The sequence below is a fragment of the Coregonus lavaretus genome (genome assembly GCF_964263955.1).
Source record: "Coregonus lavaretus genome assembly, chromosome: 3".
Classification (NCBI taxonomy): Eukaryota; Metazoa; Chordata; class Actinopteri; order Salmoniformes; family Salmonidae; genus Coregonus; species Coregonus lavaretus.
The window spans coordinates 15,465,289-15,484,761 of record NC_139990.1 but is presented as its reverse complement, the minus strand read 5'-3'; the positions used below and the strand labels follow the sequence as shown (position 1 = coordinate 15,484,761).

Here is a 19,473-nt window from a genome sequence, read left to right as displayed (position 1 = left end):
ATCTTTAAGTCATACCACATATTCTCAATTGGATTGAGGTCTGGGCTTTGACTAGGCCATTCCAAGACATTTAAATGTTTCCCCTTAAACCACTCGAGTGTTCGCTTTAGCAGTATGCTTAGGGTCATTGTCCTGCTGGAAGGTGAACGTTCCCAGTCTCAAATATCTGGAAGACTGACAGGTTTCCCTCAAGAATTTCCCTGTATTTAGCACCATCCATCATTCCTTCAATTCTGACCAGTTTCCCAGTCCCTACCCATGGGATGGTGTTCTCGGGGTGATGAGAGGTGTTGGGTTTGCGCCAGACATAGCGTTTTCCTTGGAGGCCAAAAAGCTAAATGTTAGTCTCATCTGACCAGAGTACCTTCTTCCATATGTTTGGGGAGTCTCCCACATGCCTTTTGGTGAACACCAAACGTGTTTGCTTATTTTTTTCTTTAAGCAATGGCTTTTTTCTGGCCACTCTTCCGTAAAGACCAGTTCTGTGGAGTGTACGGCTTAAAGTGGTCCTATGGACAGATACTCCAATCTCCACTGTGGTGCTTTGCAGCTCCTTCAGGGTTATCTTTGGTCTCTTTGTTGCCACTCTGATTAATGCCCTCCTTGCCTGGTCCATGAGTTTTGCTGGGCGGCCCTCTCTTGGCTGGTTTGTTGTGGTGCCATATTCTTTCCATTTTTTAATAATGGATTCAATGGTGTTCCGTGGGATGTTCAAAGTTTCGGATGTTTTTTATAACCCAACCCTGATCTGTTCTTCTCCACAACTTTGTCCCTGACCTGTTTGGAGAGCTCCTTAGTCTTCATGGTGGTGCTTGCTTGGTGGTGCCCCTTGCTTAGTGGTGTTGCAGACTCTGGGGCCTTTCAGAACAGGTGTACAGTTGAAGTCAGAAGTTTACATACACTTAGGTTGGAGTCATTAAAACTCGTTTTTCAACCACTCCACACATTTCTTCTTAACAAACTATAGTTTTGGCAAGTCGGTTAGGACATCTACTTTCTGCATGACACAAGTAATTTTTCCAACAATTGTTTACAGACCGATTATTTCACTTAGAATTCACTGTATCACAATTCCAGTGGGTCAGAAGTTTACATACACTAAGTTGACTGTGCCTTTAAACAGCTTGGAAAATTCGAGAAATTGATGTCATGGCTTTAGAAGCTTCTGATAGGCTAATTGACATCATTTGAGTCAATTGGAGGTGTACCTGTGAATGTATTTCAAGGCCTACCTTCAAACTCAGTGCCTCTTTGCTTGACATCATGGGAAAATCAAAATAAATCAGCCAAATTATTTTGTAGACCTCCACAAGTTTGGTTCATCCTTGGGAGCAATTTCCAAATGCCTGAAGGTACCACGTTCATCTGTACAAAACAATAGTACGCAAGTATAAACACCATGGGACAACGCAGCCGTCATACCGCTCAGGAAGGAGACGTGTTCTGTCTCCTAGAGATGAATGTACTTTCGTGCGAAAAGTGCAAATCCATCCCAGAACAACAGCAAAGGACCTTGTGAAGATGCTGGAGGAAACCGGTACAGTAGTATCTATATCCACAGTAAAACGAGTACTATATCGTCATAACCTGAAAGGCCGCTCAGCAAGGAAGAAGCCACTGCTCCAAAACCGCCATAAAAAAAGCCAGGCCACGGTTTGCAACTGCACATGGGGACAAAGATCGTACTTTTTGGAAAAATGTCCTTTGGTCTGATGAAACAAAAATAGAACTGTTTGGCCATAATGACCATCGTTATGTTTGGAGGAAAAGGGGGGTTGCTTGCAAGCCGAAGAACACCATCCCAACCGTGAAGCACGGGGGTGGCAGCATCATGCTGTGGGGGTCCTTTGCTGCAGGAGGGATTGGTGCACTTCACAAAATAGATGGCATCATGAGGAAGGAAAATTATGTGGATATATTGAAGCAACATCTCAAGACATCAGTCAGGAATTTAAAGCTTGGTCGCAAATGGGTCTTCCAAATGGACAATGACCCCAAGCATACTTCCAAAGTTGTGGCAAAATGGCTTAAGGACAACAAAGTCAAGGTATTGGAGTGGCCATCACAAAGCCCTGACCTCAATCCTATGGAACATGTGTGGGCAGAACTGAAAATGTGTGTGCGAGCAAGGAGGCCTCCAAACCTGACTCAGTTACACGAGCTCTGTCAGGAGGAATGGGCCAAAATACACCCAACTTATTGTGGGAAGCTTGTGGAAGGCTACCCGAAACGTTTGACCCAAGTTAAACAATTTAAAGGAAATGCTACCAAATACTAATTGAGTGTATGTAAACTTCTGACCCACTGGGAATGTGATGAAATAAATCATTATCTCTACTATTATTCTGACATTTCACATTCTTAAAATAAAGTGGTGATCCTAACTGTCCTAAGACATGGAATTTGTACTAGGATTAAATGTCAGGAATTGTGAAAAACTGAATTTAAATGTATTTGGCTAAGGTGTATGTAAACTTCCGACTTCAACTGTATATATACTGACATCATGTGACACTTAGATTGCACACAGGTGGACTTTATTTAACTAATTATGTGACTTCTGAAAGTAATTGGTTGCACCAGATCTTATTTAGGGGCTTCATAGCAAAGGGGGTGAATACATATGCACGCACTTTTTTTCCGTTATTTATTTTTTAGAATTTTTTTAAACAAGTGTTGTTGTTATTTTACTTCACCAATTTGGACTATTTTGTGTATGTCCATTACATGAAATCCAAATAAAATCAATTTAAATTGCAGGTTGTAATGAAACAAAATAGCAAAAACGCCAAGGGGGATGAATACTTTTGCAAGACACTGTAATTATTGTTTGGATAACATTATTTACTATTTAGTATTGATTTTTATCTTTACTTTTTTCACTCTTTATGTGATGTGCACTGCAGAGAACACCGGAATAAGAAATATCACTGAATTATCACAGTGAATTATTGTAATGTTTGTTTATGTGTCAATTAATCCCATAAGGGATGGGTTGATTTGACACAAAAATAAAATGTCATTCATTCATTCATTTCATTCATTGTTAGGTATGGGACCTGAATCACATACCACGAAGCGATAATTTTTCTATACCAAACCATGGCATGACAGTTTCCTGTCATTTCCTACATACACCTTATGAAATGCAAACAACATATCCGTTACACAAGTCTTCAGCCACATGTCAGCTGCATTTCTAGACCTGCATTAAGATGCTGGGAGTAGACCTGAGAGAATGGGGAGAGGCCAAAAACATTTCAGAAGGCACTAGTGGCCAAATTCAATATGCATTGATTCTGTTTCTATACTGAACAAAAATATAAACGCAACACGTGTTGGTCCCATGTTTCATGAGCTGAAATAAAATATTCCAGAAATGTTCCACATGCACAAAAGGTTTATTTCTCTCACATTTTGTGCAGAAATGTGTTTACATCCCTGTTGAAATTGTTGCATTTTGAGTTTATATTTTTGTTCAGTATATGTTGTATATTTTTATCCAAACCATTTATGCAATAATCCTCAGTTTTAATGGAATTGACGCCTCTGTTTCCCGCCCTTCTCTCTCTCCCGCCCTGTCGTTCTCTCGCCCTCCCTCTCATTCTCTCTCTCCCTCTCTCTCCCTCCTTCCCTTCATCTTTGCAGTGTTTCCACACCATTGGTGTTCTGGTGGTCTCTGGGTCTCAGATCCATATTATTAATCAAATCAAATCAAATGTATTGGTCACATACACATGGTTAGCAGATGTTATTGCAAGTGTAGTGCAATGCTTGTGCTTCTAGTTCCGACAGTGCAGCAATATCTAGCAAGTAACATCTAACAGTTCCACAACAAAAACCTAATACACACAGATCTAAGTAAAGGAATGGAATAAGAATATATAAATATATGGATGAGCAATATCATTATCAGAGTGACATAGTCTAAGATGCAATAGATAGTATAGAATATAGTATATACATACGAGATGGGTAATGCAAGATATGTAAACATTATTAAAGTGCCATTATTAAAGTGACTAGTGTTCCATTTATTAAAGTGGCCAGTGATTTTTAAGTCTGTATGTAGGCAGCAGCCTCTCTGTGCTAGTGATGGCTGTTTAACAGTCTGATGGCCTTGAGATAGAAGCTGTTTTTCAGTCTCTCGGTCCCAGCTTTGATGCACCTGTACTGTCCTCGCCTTCTGGATAGCGGGGTGAACAGGCAGTGGCTCGGGTGGTAGTTGTCCTTGATTATCTTTTGGCCTTCCTGTGACATCGGATGCTGTAGGTGTCCTGGAGGGCAGGTAGTTTGTCCCCGGTGATGCGTTGTGCAGACCACACCACCCTCTGGAGAGCCCTGCGGTTGTGGGCGGTGCAGTTGCCGTACCAGGCAGTGATACAGCCCGACAGGATGCTCTCAATTGTGCATCTGTAAAAGTTTGTCAGGGTTTTAGGTGACAGGCCAAATTTCTTCAGTCTCCTGAGATTGAAGAGACGCTGTTGCGTCTTCTTCACCACACTGTCTGTTTGGGTGGACCATTTCAGTTTGTCAGTGATATGTACGCCGAGGAACTTAAAACTTTTCACCTCCTCCACTGCTGTCCCGTCGATGTGGATAGGGGGGTACTCCCTCTGCTGTTTCCTGAAGTCCACGATCATCTCCTTTGTTGAGTGAGAGGTTATTTTCCTGACACCACACTCCGAGAGCCCTCACCTTCTCCCTGTAGGCTGTCTCATCGTTGTTGGTAATCAAGCCTACTACTGTTGTGTCGTCTGCAAACTTGATGATTGAGTTGGAGGCGTGCATGGCTATGCAGTCATGGGTGAACAGGGAGTACAGGAGGGGGCTGAGCACACACCCTTGTGGGGCCCCAGTGTTGAGGATCAGCGAAGTGGAGATTATGTTTCCTACCTTCACCACCTGGGGGCGGCACGTCAGGAAGCCCAGGACCCAATTGCACAGGGCGGGGTTGAGACCCAGGGCCTCAAGGTTGATGATGAGCTTGGAGGGTACTATGTTGTTGAATGCTGAGCTATAGTCAATGGACAGCATTCTTACATTGGTATTCCTCTTATCCAGATGGGATAGGGCAGTGTGCAGTGTGAAGGCGATGGCTATTGCATCGTCTGTGGACCTATTGGGGCGGTATGCAAATTGAGGTGGGTCTAGGGTGACAGGTAAGGTGGAGGTGATATGATCCTTGACTAGTCTCTCAAAGCACTTCATGATGACAGAAGTGAGTGCTACGGGGCGATAGTCATTTAGTTCAGTTACCTTTGCATTATTGGGTAGAGGAACAATGGTGGCCATATTGAAGCAAGTGGGGACAGCAGACTGGGATAGGGAGAGATTGAATATGTCCGTAAACACACCAGCCAGCTGGTCTGTGCATGCTCTGAGGACACGGCTAGGAATAATGTCTGGGCCGGCAGCCTTGCGAGGGTTAACACGTTTAAATGTCTTACTCACGTCGGCCACGGAGAAGGAGAGCCCACAGACCTTGGTAGCTGGCCGCTTCGGTGGACTGTGTTATCCTCAAAGCGGGAAAATAACTTGTTTAGCTTGTCTGGCAGCAAGACATCGGTGTCCGCGACGTGGCTGGTTTTCCTATTGTAGTCCGTGATTGTCTGTAAATCCTGCCACATATGTCTCGTGTCTGAGCCGTTGAATTGCAACTCCACTTTGTCTCGATATTGACGTTTTGCCTGTTTGATTGCCTTGCGGAGGGAATGACACTCTGTTTGTATTCTGCCATATTCCCCGTCACCTTGCCATGGTTAAATGCGGTGGTTCGTGCCTCCAGTTTTTCGCGAATGCTGCCATCTATCCACGGTTTCTGGTTAGGGTAGGTTTTAATAATCACAGTGGGTACGACATCTCCTATACACTTCCTTAAAACCCACTCACCGAATCAGCGTATACGTCTATATTATTCTCAGAGTCTACCCGGAACATATCCCAGTTTGCGTGATCAAAACAATCTTGAAGCGTGGATTCCGATTGGTCAGACCAGATCTAATTCCACTTTGTTGTCTAGGGACTGGACATTAGTGAGTAATATACTCTGAAGCAATGGGTAGTGTGCGTGCCTCCTAAGTCTGACTAGGAGACCGCTCCGGCTCCCTCTCCTCCAGTGGCATTGTTTTGGGTCGGCCTCTGGAATCAGTTCAAATGCCCTGGGTGGTGCGAACAAAGGATCCACTTCGGGAAAGTCGTATTCCTGGTCGTAGTGCTGGTAAACTGACGCTGCTCTGATATCCAATAGTTATTCCCAGCTGTATGTAATTACAATTAAGATTTTCTGGGCTAACAATGTAAGAAATAATACATAAAAAAACAAAATACTGCAAAGTTTCCTAAGGACTAGAAGCGAGGAAGCCCTCTCTGTCGGCGCCATCTTGTCAGAGGGTTTCGATAGATATACTAAGATATACCAATCTGCTGCGGTGTCCGATAGATATACTAAGATATACCAATCTGCTGCGGTGTCCGATAGATATACTAAGATATACCAATCTGCTGCGGTGTCCGATAGATATACTAAGATATACCAATCTGCTGCGGTGTCCGATTGATATACTAAGCTGTTGTCTCAATAAGAGTGTCTTTATTGTAGGAATTTAAACCCTTGGAAAGTTATTGGGTTAAAGATGTGCTGTAGCATTTACAGCACCATAAAAAATGAATCCCCAATGGGTAAGTCTATAGATTGTTTATGCGGCGGAATGGTGATTTTATGTTGATATATTTCAAGAGAAATACTGTAAGATCTTTTCATGAAAGACACCAACCAGGATTGGGGTTCAATTTTCTCACAGAGAAAACATAGAAAACATCACTTGATAATTTGCGTTATTTTATGGGCAAGTGAGTAACGGCAGTAAATGGCCACAATGAATGACGTACATTATTTTTTCAATTCAGAAATGGATACCAACTGTTACACATAATATGTAAACATAAATACACTCTCACAAAGCAGCTTGAATAATTGTCTAAAAGGTTGTCTGTCTATCAAGTGATCTTTGCCTGTGCGCTGTGGGTTTGTTAGCTACTGCCTCAAGTAGACCCCACAATAGGTACTTGGCATGGAGAACCCTCAACAGAGTAGCTAATTTCATATAGTCTTTATTTCTCATCCCAGAGAGAGAAAGTGTCTGTGATGATGAACAAAGACATTACTGAATCATCCCACTTCAACGTTTTAAAGCCACACACGCGCACACTCCACTTCAATCGCACATTTAACCCATCTGAAGACCTCTAACAGATGAAAAGAATACAAATTAGATCAAAAAGGAACATTAAAAGGTTTGTGTTTTTTCCACTACTGGTCCCTGAGGAAGACCAGGAAGTGTAATCAGCAGTGTGACCCAATCAGCATTGACCCATGGCCAATCAGCCAATCCCAGGGAGGGAGTTTGTTAACGAACCCTGTTCTGCCTCCGGAGCAGAGAGAGGTGTGTGTGTGCGTGCCCAGAACAGCGGAACAAGTGTTTAATAACACAGCAGATGCATTATGCAGAATCCGGACGCTCTGCAGGGACCATTTCTTACGCTACACACACACACACACACACACACACACATACACACACAAATATCCCATCATTACATGCGGCGCCCGCACATGGACAGTTTCTCTGAGGCGTGGAGAAGCTCATACACCATTTCCCTCAACAGTGGCAGGAAGCTTTAAATAAACATGCATGTTGTATGTTTGCAGCAAATATGTGCACGGAATAAGGTTTGGGCCCTCAGAGTGTGTGTGTGTGTGTTTGGTTTTACTATCCTTTTGGGGACAAGAAGTCCTCAGACAATTTGGGAAATTTCGCCGGTCCCCACAACGAAAAAGGCTATTTTAGGCTTAGGGGTTTGGTTTAGGGTCATGGTTACAATTAGGTGTTAGAATTAGGGTTGGGGTTACGTTTAAGAGTTACGTTTAGATTTAGGGTTAAGGTTAAGGTTACGGTTTAGGGAAAATATGATTTTGAATGGGAATCAATTGTTTGGTCCCCACAAGATAGTAAAACAAGTGTGTGTGTGTGTGGAACGAGACTTGGCCCCCCTGTTGAAGCATGACTAACTCACAGCGATTGATCACATGCAGAGAGACCACCTGGCAGTGTGTGGATGATGGAAACAGAGCTAATGGAAATGTTGGGCCTGTTTTCCTTCCCTCCTGTTTCAAACACAGCAGGCTGCAGAGGGAAGAACGGCTCATAATAATGCTGGAATGGAGTGACTGGAATGGTATCAAACACATGGAAACCATGTTGTTGATGTATTTGATACAACATTCCATTGATTCCATGGAAACAATGTGTTTGATCCGTTTGGCACCAACCTCCTGTTGTTTGTTGATAACCAGGTGGTGAATCGCATCTCCGCATGTCTGGCAGACATATCAGTGTGGCTGTCGGATCACCACCTCAAGCTGAACCTCGGCAAGACGGAGCTGCTCTTCCTCCCGGGGAAGGACTGCCCACTCCATGATCTCGCCATCACGGTTGACAACTCCATTGTGTCCTCCTCCCAGAGTGCAAAGAACCTTGGCGTGACCCTGGACAACACCCTGTCGTTCTCCGCTAACATCAAAGCGGTGACCCGATCCTGCACGTTCATGCTCTACAACATTCGCAGAGTATGACCCTACCTTACACAGAAAGCGGCACAGGTCCTAATCCAGGCACTAGTCATCTCCCGTCTGGATTACTGCAACTCGCTGTTGGCTGGGCTCCCTGCCTGTGCCATTAAACCCCTACAACTTATCCAGAACGCTGCAGCCCGTCTGGTGTTCAACCTTCCCAAGTTCTCTCATGTCACCCCGCTCCTACGCACACTCCACCGGCTTCCAGTTGAAGCTCGCATCTACAGCCCCCCTACCTCTACGGAAGCACAGTTCCCGCTCAGCCCAGTCAAAGCTATTCGCTGCTCTGGCACCCCAATGGTGGAACAAGCTCCTCCACGACGCCAGGACACCTTCCGGAGACACTTGAAACCCTACCTCTTTAAGGAATACCTGGAATAGTATAACAGTAATCCTTCTACCCCCCAACCCCCCCCCCCCCCCCCCCCCCATAAAAAAAGGGTGGTTGTCCCACTGGCTATCCTAAGTTGAATGCACCAATTTGTAAATCGCTCTGGATAAGAGCGTCTGCTAAATGACTTAAATGTTAAATGTTGTTTCAAAACCTAGCTAGTATACTAACTTACTCTCAAATCAACAGTACAACAGCTAGCATAGTAACTTAAGCTCAAATCAACAGTACAGCAGATAGAATACTAACAGCTCATACCAAATAGTGAACCAGATAGCGTACTTACAGTACCTAGGCTCAACTCAACAGTTCTATTTGCAGTTTTTTTTCTCCTGTTTCAAAACCTAGCTAGCATACTAAATTAGGTTCAATCAAAGCCTGAAAGAATCAAACAGCTAGCATACTAACATACTGACAGGCTCAAATAAAATACTCCACCAGCTAGCATATAGTAACCTAAGCTCAAATAGGGCTTTTGCGGTGACTGTATTACCGCCACACCGGCAGTCACGGTAATTAGGCTTCTCCAAGCTCTGATGCTGCTGGTCATTACTAGCCTACCAAACCTGCTAACTGCATGGTACTCAGCACTCTATTGTCCCTCTAATCACTCTGACATCAATGCAAATGTTTTAGAAAATCTAATCAAACTCTTCATGAGAGCCCATGAGCATATGTTGCGCAACAGTTCTATAGACTATGCAATTGCGGGATAAAACAGAGTGATGGCCGCTAATAAAAAGAGGAGGATCCCATCAGCTTTCTATAGGGTAGACCTACTATATTTATTTCTCAACTTTTCAACTTTCCTGGCGCAGTGGTCTAAGGCACTGCATCGCAGTGCTAACTGTGCCACTAGAGATCCTGGTTCGAATCCAGGCTCTGTCGCCGCTGGCTGCGACCGGGAGACTCATGGGCGGCGCACAATTGGCCCAGCGTCGTCCAGGGTAGTGGAGGGAATGGCCGGCAGGGATGTAGCTCAGTTGATAGAGCATGGCGTTTGCAACGCCAGGGTTGTGGGTTTGATTCCCACAGGGGGCCAGTATAAATAAAATATGTATTCACTAACTGTAAGTTGCTCTGGATAAGAGCATCTGCTAAAATGACTAAAATGTAAAAAAATGTAAAATGAGTATAGCCTACCTGGCTGACATGAAAATAAATCACGGGAAGAAGCGTCCTCCATTCACTATTTAAGTGCATAGATTCCTTATTTTTTCCCCGCTGCCCCTGTTTCGATACAGGTGCATGATAATGGTCCATTCTAAATCAAAACAAATGTCAAACATATATTAGTATATGTAAATATTTAATCAAGAATAGTCTGATGGGAGACAATATTAGCCTATCACTTGTGAATTATAATAATAAATAATAATATGCCATTTAGCAGACACTTTCATCCAAAGCGACTTAACAGTCATGCGTGCATACATTTTTTGTGTATGGGTGGTCCTGGGGATCAAACCCACTACCCTGGCGTTACAAGCGCCGCGCTCTACCAGCTGAGCTACAGAGGACCACCATTATATATTATAACTTGTGAATGATGCCCAGCATAAGAAACAATGCCTTTTTTTTTTAGACTTTTTCTAATCATAGTGGCACACCTCATGTAGCCTAGCCCATAGGCCTATATGTTTTAATAAGGTTTGTATCACAACTAAAGTGGCCAAATAATTTCTTAAAATTAAGCACATTTATCCGCTTTACAAGGGGTGTAGAGCCTAACTGGCATATATAAGCAGCGCGTGAGTTTCAAGTAAAAATGCACCTTTCTAATAAAAGCATTACTTGCATAAATGCATTTTAAATTTGAGGCATTATCAAGTGCTTGTCAAATTGTGAATGAGAGACTATTGGAGTGTGTACAGCCTGCGCAAAAAAACTAAGCAAAGCTCATGCCTTTCAAGCGACTTTTTTCAAATTGTCATTAGAGTCTCATCATGCAGCCTTATAATGTATTAAAAAGCCAAACATATAGCCCAACATTAATAACTCTAAATTAAGCATTTAGGAGTACCTATTTATTTGTAACCGCTCAACACAGAATAGCCGCATGTGCGCACTCCCTCAAATCGTTTGGAGAAAATATTTATATTTTATTCAGCTTTGTTCAATTGTATTCTTCATACTATGAAATAATATAAAATAGTGCCACGGAATTCTCGTCAGCTTAATTAACTAGTGTAGCCTACAGCGATTTGGCATAGCCAGATCAGGACCTAACATAAGGACAGCACAGAGTATGCTATTCATTTCTTCTGTAATAGACTACATTTTCTTCATATCATGCTTCTTTAGACCTGTCTAAAATAAATAATGGATTTATTGTGAAGGTGTAGGCTATATTACATGGATTTATTAGACTTTTTAAAATGGCTTGTAGGCTATGTGTGGAAGCCAGGGGTGGTCCTCTGTAGCTCAATTGGTAGAGCATGGTGCTTGTAACACCAGGGTAGTGGGTTCGATCCCCGGGACCACCCATACGTAAAAATGTATGCACACGACTGTAAGTCGCTTTGGATAAAAGTGTCTGCTAACTGGCATATTATTTTTATGCTAAATGTGTTTATGTTAATTAACGGTAAATTACTGTGAAACCGACAGTTATTTGATTGACAATCACCGGCAGACTAAATTTTGTGACCGCCACAGCCCTAGTCGTGACCGCAGTAAAATTCCTTTTAATCTCCTTTTATGCATTCAGGACATGCGTTGGTAGTACCCTAACGACCATTGGGTTGTTAATGGACTGGTAGTCAGGGCTCTATTGTCCCTCTAACCACTCTGAGATCAATACAAATGCAATTGAAAATCATATCAAAAACGTATCATCAAAACAGTATTGTGCTTTTAAAACTCACCTCACTGTGATGATCAATTTGAAGAAAGAAGTTCAAAAACAGGCTGAAACTGAGTTTAAAACATTGTCCTTGTGGATGTTGTTTCAAAGCCTAACACAATGAAATGGACAACGCTTTCTAAGGTGATGATTAATTCAAACACCCATATGCATATTAGAGTTTATGCATAGGCTTATGAGCCCAATCCTGAAAAAAGCCCTGAATTAAAATAATGATTGTGCAGTTATACAATACATAGCCTACCAGCATATTATGCATGGAAGAAAAACATAAAACAAAACTGATTTAAGATGTCTTTGAAAAATAATAGGTCTAGCCTATACTCCAAAATTAAACAAATTTGAGTAATTGTCTTTGAGTGTGGACTGTATTATTATGCATACTGGATGGACTGGGTTACCTTATGCTACGCTCCAACATTTCCATCCACGAGTCTAAGCAAGGCTGTTGGTTCATTGATTGTGCAGGGCGGGTTACAGTTAGCTTATAATTATAGTGAATTTGTATTTGATTTTGAATAGCCTAGTAATAGGGCATTTTTTTATATTTTCATAATTAATAGGCTGACATTACCTTTAGCTACATAATATCTCACCACCATGCATTTCCATCTTATCCTCTCTCTCCTTTATTCCTTTCTCCATCGCACAGACGGGCTGTCAGCAGTTTAGTGAAATATGTTTTGTTGTGAAAACATGTTACTATCGATGTTCACGAACAGGTTTCACTTGGTTTCCCAAATTAAGCACTGGGTAGCTACAGGAACAGGGTTGGAGAGCCCATCGCATTCAGAGTTTTGGCGGAATATCACCTGTCGCGCAACAAGAGCATGCTCCTCAAACAGTGGTTGACGCATGGAGTGAAATAACTGTTCTTACAGTGGGGGAAAAAAGTATTTAGTCAGCCACCAATTGTGCAAGTTCTCCCACTTAAAAAGATGAGAGAGGCCTGTAATTTTCATCATAGGTACACGTCAACTATGACAGACAAATTCAGAAAAGAAAATCCAGAAAATCACATTGTAGGATTTTTTATGAATTTATTTGCAAATTATGGTGGAAAATAAGTATTTGGTCACCTACAAACAAGCAAGATTTCTGGCTCTCACAGACCTGTAACTTCTTCTTTAAGAGGCTCCTCTGTCCTCCACTCGTTACCTGTATTAATGGAACCTGTTTGAACTTGTTATCAGTATAAAAGACACCTGTCCACAACCTCAAACAGTCACACTCCAAATTCCACTATGGCCAAGACCAAAGAGCTGTCAAAGGACACCATAAACAAAATTGTAGACCTGCACCAGGCTGGGAAGACTGAATCTGCAATAGGTAAGCAGCTTGGTTTGAAGAAATCAACTGTGGGAGCAATTATTAGGAAATGGAAGACATACAAGACCACTGATAATCTCCCTCGATCTGGGGCTCCACGCAAGATCTCACCCCGTGGGGTCAAAATGATCACAAGAACGGTGAGCAAAAATCCCAGAACCACACGGGGGGACCTAGTGAATGACCTGCAGAGAGCTGGGACCAAAGTAACAAAGCCTACCATCAGTAACACACTACGCCGCCAGGTACTCAAATCCTGCACTGCCAGACGTGTCCCCCTGCTTGTCCAGGCCCATCTGAAGTTTGCTAGAGTGCATTTGGATGATCCAGAAGAGGATTGGGATAATGTCATATGGTCAGATGAAACCAAAATATAACTTTTTGGTAAAAACTCAACTCGTCGTGTTTGGAGGACAAAGAATGCTGAGTTGCATCCAAAGAACACCATACCTACTGTGAAGCATGGGGGTGGAAACATCATGCTTTGGGGCTGTTTTTCTGCAAAGGGACCAGGACGACTGATCCGTGTAAAGGAAAGAATGAATGGGGCCATGTATCGTGAGATTTTGAGTGAAAACCTCCTTCCATCAGCAAGGGCATTGAAGATGAAACGTGGCTGGGTCTTTCAGCATGACAATGATCCCAAACACACCGCCCGGGCAACGAAGGAGTGGCTTCGTAAGAAGCATTTCAAGGTCCTGGAGTGGCCTAGCCAGTCTCCAGATCTCAACCCCATAGAAAATCTTTGGAGGGAGTTGAAAGTCTGTGTTGCCCAGCGACAGCCCCAAAACATCACTGCTCTAGAGGAGATCTGCATGGAGGAATGGGCCAAAATACCAGCAACAGTGTGTGAAAACCTTGTGAAGACTTACAGAAAACGTTTGACCTGTGTCATTGTCAACAAAGGGTATATAACAAAGTATTGAGAAACTTTTGTTATTGACCAAATACTTATTTTCCACCATAATTTGCAAATAAATTCATTAAAAATCCTACAATGTGATTTTCTGGATTTATTTTCCTCATTTTGTTTGTCATAGTTGACGTGTACCTATGATGAAAATTACAGGCCTCTCTCATCTTTTTAAGTGGGAGAACTTGCACAATTGGTGGTTGACTAAATACTTTTTTCCCCACTGTATATGTATTTCTCAGCTGCTCATTTTAAGCACAGCTCTGCTATAAAACCGAAGTAGCCTATCCATTCCTAACTAATTTGACATATTAGTAAAGACAATATTAAATAGAGAATAGTCTGATGGGTGAAAATATGATCACTTTATGCGAGAACAGCTGTGCAGCCTGAGGCAAGGAATTGAGTGCAAGCTTTTTTTCAGACTTTCTCAAAGCATCAATAGCCTATAGTCACATTATGCAGCCCATATATGTTTTGATTTCAAAGACATTCTAAGGTTTGTATCATTCACATCTAAATTTGCCAAATAACTCTAAATCTAGCCTATAGGACCTGTTTCAAATTATAAATTTCACGCTCAACATAGCCACTTCATATGCACACTTGCTCCGGAATGGGAAAAATATCCTTTCTATTTTATTCAGCTAAGTTCAATTAAATTCTTCTTACTATAAACTAATATAAAATAATGGTCCTTATAAGCACATCTTCAGCTAAATTAACAAGCCTACAGCCTATGGCATGGAGCATAGCCAGATAACATACAGTAGGCCAACTCATTTTCTGTTCTTGTAAAATACATTTTATTCATTTCATAATGTTTCTTTAGACTGGACTAAAATAAAAAATGGATTTATTGTGATGGTGTAAATTATACAGCTTTTTTGGGACTTTTTAGATGTAGATGTTCCAAAGGCACACATCAGCAGCTTGAATGCAGCAAGTATGTGTGGAGGCCTGGAGATGCTAAAGTCGTTTATGTTAATTAATGGGCAATTACCGTGAGACCGGCAGTCTTTTGCATGACAATAACCGGCGGACAAAATGTCATGGCCGCTACAGCCCTAGGCTAAAAAAACATAGTCCAACTGTCCAAATACTCCATAACAAATAGTAAAGTGTGCATTTGGAAAAGGGGGTAGAGTTTTTGGGACCCTTTGCTAAAACTTACATCAGAAATTATGATAATCAGAAAGAAATGTAGATGAAGACCTAAGGTTATAAAGCACATTGTAACAGTGTTGAGATTTACCTCGCAGCAGGTCTGGGGTTGTGTGTGGCCAGTTGTATGTCCTCATCAGCTGCCAGTCAAAGTCGTCCTCCTGTCCCTGCTTGTACTCACACAGCCCAGGGTCAGAGTCATCGTCAAAGGTACAGCCAGCTGTAGGGGAAAGAAAGAGAGGGGAAGTGGTGGTTAGAAGGCATCAATAGTGAAGAAATAAGTTACCATTGCGTTCAACCAACTTAGAACTCAAACAGTCTTTGTGGGTCAAAGTCTATTGCCCTGCTCTTCAAGCTAGAATAACATACACTATACAGTGCATTCGGAAAGTATTCAGGCCACTTGAATTGTTCCACATTTTGTTACATTACAGCCTTATTCTAAAATGGATTAAAAATATATATATTTACATTTTAGTAGATGCTCTTATCCAGAGCGACTTACAGTTAGTGAATACATATATTTTTTTTTATACTGGCCCCCCGTGGGAATCGAACCCACAACCCTGGCGTTGCAAACGCCATGCTCTATCAACTGAGCTACATCCCTGCCGGCCATTCCCTCCCCTACCATGGACGACGCTGGGCCAATTGTGCGCCGCCCATGAGTCTCCCGGTCGCGGCCGGCTGCGACAGAGCCTGGATTCGAACCAGGATCTCTAGTGGCACAGTTAGCACTGCGATGCAGTGCCTTAGACCACTGCGCCACTCAGGAGTACTTGAGTATATATATCCTCATCAATCTACACACAATACCCCATAACGACAAAGCGGGAAAATGTTTTTAGATTTTTTGCAAATGTATTAAAAATAATAAACAGAAATACCTTATTTACATAAGTATTCAGAACCTTTGCTATGAGACTCGAAATTGAGCTCAGGTGCATCCTGTTTCCATTGATCAACCTTGAGATGTTTCTACAACTTGATTAGAGTCCACCTGTGGTAAATTCAATTGATTGGACATGATTTGGAAAGGCACACACATGTGTATATAAGGTCCCACAGTTGACAGTGCATGTCAGAGCAAAAACCAAGCCATGAGGTCAAACAAATTGTCCGTAGAGCTATGAGACAGAATTGTGTCGAGGCACAGATCTGGGGAAAGGTACCAAAAAATGTCTGCAGCATTGAAGGTCCCCAAGAACACAATGGCCTCCATCATTCTTAAATGGAAGAAGTTTGGAACCACCAAGACTCTTCGTAGAGTCTGGCCAAACTGAGCAATCGGGGGAGAAGGGCCTTGGTCAGTGGGTGACCAAGAACCCGATGGTCACTCTGACAGAGCTCTAGAGTTCCTCTGTGGAGATGGGAGTACCTTCCAGAAGGACAACCATCTCTGCAGCACTCCACCAATCAGGCCTTTATGGTAGAGTGGCTAGACGGAAGCCACTCCTCAATAAAAAGCACATGACAGCCCACTTGGAGTTTGCCAAAAGGCACCTAAAGGACTCTCAGACCATGAGAAACAAACTTCTCTGGTCTGATGAAACCAAGATTGAACTCCTTGGCCTCAATGCCAGGCATAACATCTGGAGGAAACTTGTCACCATCACTACCGTGAAGAACGGTGGTGGCAGCACCATGCTGTGGGGATGTCTTTCAGTGGCAGGGACTGGGAGACTAGTCAGGATCGGGGGACGATGAACGGAGCAAAGTAGAGAGAGATCCTTGATGAAAACCTGCTCCAGAGTGCTCAGGACCTCAGACTGGGGTGAAGGTTCAACTTCCAACAGGACAATGACCCTAAGCACACAGCCAAGACAATGCAGGAGTGTCTTCGGCACAAGTCTCTGAATGCCCTTGAGTGGCCCAGCCAAAGCCCGGACTTGAACCCCATCTAACATCTCTGGAGAGACCTGAAAATAGCTGTGCAGCGACGCTCCCCATCCAACCTGACCGGGCTTGAGAGGATCTGCAGAGAAGAATGGGAGAAACTCCCTAAATACAGGTGTGCCAAACTTGTGGCGTCATACCCAAGAAGACTCGAGGCTGTCATTGCTGCCAAAGGTGCTTCAACAGAGTATTGAGTAAATGGTCTGAATACTTATGTAAATGTAATATTTCATTATTTTATTTTATTTTTGCAAATCATTATGGGGTATTGTGTGTAGATTGATGAGGGAAAAAACAATTGAATCCATTTTAGAATAAGGCTGTAACGTAACAAAATGTGGAACAAGTCAAGTGGTCTGAATACTTTCCGAATGCACTGTATATACAAAAGTATGTGGACACCCCTTCAAATTTGTGGATTCGGCTATTTCAGCCGTTGCTGAAAGGTGTATAAAATCGAGCACACAGCCATTCAATCTCAATCATAGGATGCCACCTTTCCAACAAGTCAGTTCGTCAAATTTCTGCCATGCTAGAGCTGCCCCGGTCAAATGTCAGCGCTGTTATTGTGAAGTGGAAACGTCTAGTAGCAACAACGGCTCAGCCATGAAGTGGTAGGCCATACAAGCTCACAGAATGGGACCGCTGAAGCGCGTAAAAATCGGCTGTCCTCTGTTGCAACACTCACTCCCAAGTTCCAAACTGCCTCTGGAAGCAACATCAGCACAAGAACTGTTTGTCGGGAGCTTCATGAAATTGGTGAATTTTTTTTCCAACATCTAGTGGAAAACCTTCACAGAAGAGTGAAGGTTGTTATAGCAGCAAAGGGGGACCAACTCCATATTAATGGCTCTGATTTGGGAATGATATGTTCAACGAGCAGTTGTCCACATACTTTTGGTAATGTATTGTAGATCCAGTAAATAATTAAAATAATTAATATTTCCTAGTTTGTCTGTTTTTGTGTGGGAACCACTTTTTTGAGGGGATCAATGAAATGACAAAGAAAATCCATACCTCGTAGCTATACTTTGTTCTTTGGGAAGCGCAAGAGAAAATTGTTCTCAAAGACATACAATGAATAATGAGCTCTATTAGAGGACAACAGCAGCACTGCCACTATGGGCACTCAGGCCCAAACACATGACATCATCAAGGGCAGACTATAAATGCCTACATCAATAAACTGTAGACTCCTCGCAGCTAAAAAGCCATATTTTCTGTCCAAATAACATTTAATAGTGGTAGTCTAGGTGGCATTGCAGCATGGCGACAGTGTCTGACTGAGTGTAAGAGCCACATGACCAGGTCTGGCTGAGTATAATGCTTTTGTCCTCCTGTCCATTTCCCCCTGGGGAATCAATGGTCTGCATCCCAAATGGCACCCTATATAAGTGCACTACTTTTGACCAAGGCTCATAGGGAACTATATAGGGAATATGGTGCCATTTGGGACAGAGCCATGGTCATTTGGCCCCATTAGCCCTGTGGTGTGAAAATAGCAGGCCAGCTACAGGTCACTGAGATAGGGCTGAGATGACAGGCGGTGGCGGTGCTGCCAGAGTAGGGAGGTAGTGGCACCATCACAGCTGATGGGGATGGCGGGGAGGGTGTGTGTGTGGGGTGGAGGGGGGGGCTCTCAGCCAGACAGTGAGTGAAGGTGACCTTTACCACCCTGTCAGGCTCATCATCCCAGTTCCTAGTACCCTCTCTCAGCTCTAACCATACCAACCACAGGATTTAAAGCCAGCAGCTACATAATAACCGAGAACAAAATGGTCCTAAATGAAACACAATCGCTAAATGCTGCATGTCTCCTATGCCCAAATAATGGACAATACATACCATGATATACTGTACACAGAATAAAAAGACCCCTCTGAAAAACAAGTTTGTTGATAAGGTGAATAGACTAAGTAATACTACTCAGGTTGCTCTTCTCTGTGTCACGGAGGCTCTCCGTACTGCTAAAGCTAACTCCCTCTCCTCTGCTCTTATCCTTCTAGACCTATCCTCTGCCTTTGATACTGTGAACCATCAGATCCTCCTCTCCACCCTCTCCGAGTTGGGCATCTCCGGCGCTGCTCACTCTTGGATTGCGTCCTACCTGACAGGTCGCTCCTACCAGGTGACGTGGCGAGAATCTTTCTCCGCACCACGTACTCTCACCACTGGTGTCCCCCAGGGCTCAGTTCTAGGCCCTCTCCTATTCTCTCTACATACCAAGTCACATGGCTCTGTCTACAACATTCGCAGAGTACGACCCTACCTTACACAGA

At 43.0% G+C, this 19,473-nt stretch overlaps 1 protein-coding gene across 1 annotated transcript in view; it reads right to left on the bottom strand.

Moving 5' to 3' along the window:
* The window catches only part of LOC311122914 (receptor-type tyrosine-protein phosphatase U-like), a gene marked incomplete at its 3' end in the record, with an annotated part of 180,994 nt that overhangs the window by 77,521 nt on the left and 84,000 nt on the right, over positions 1 to 19,473 (bottom strand). Inside the window, exon 2 of the mRNA XM_084158117.1 lies at positions 15,390 to 15,518. Coding sequence (XP_084014243.1) covers positions 15,390 to 15,518 — 129 coding nt within the window. The remainder of the gene's footprint in view (positions 1 to 15,389; positions 15,519 to 19,473) is intronic.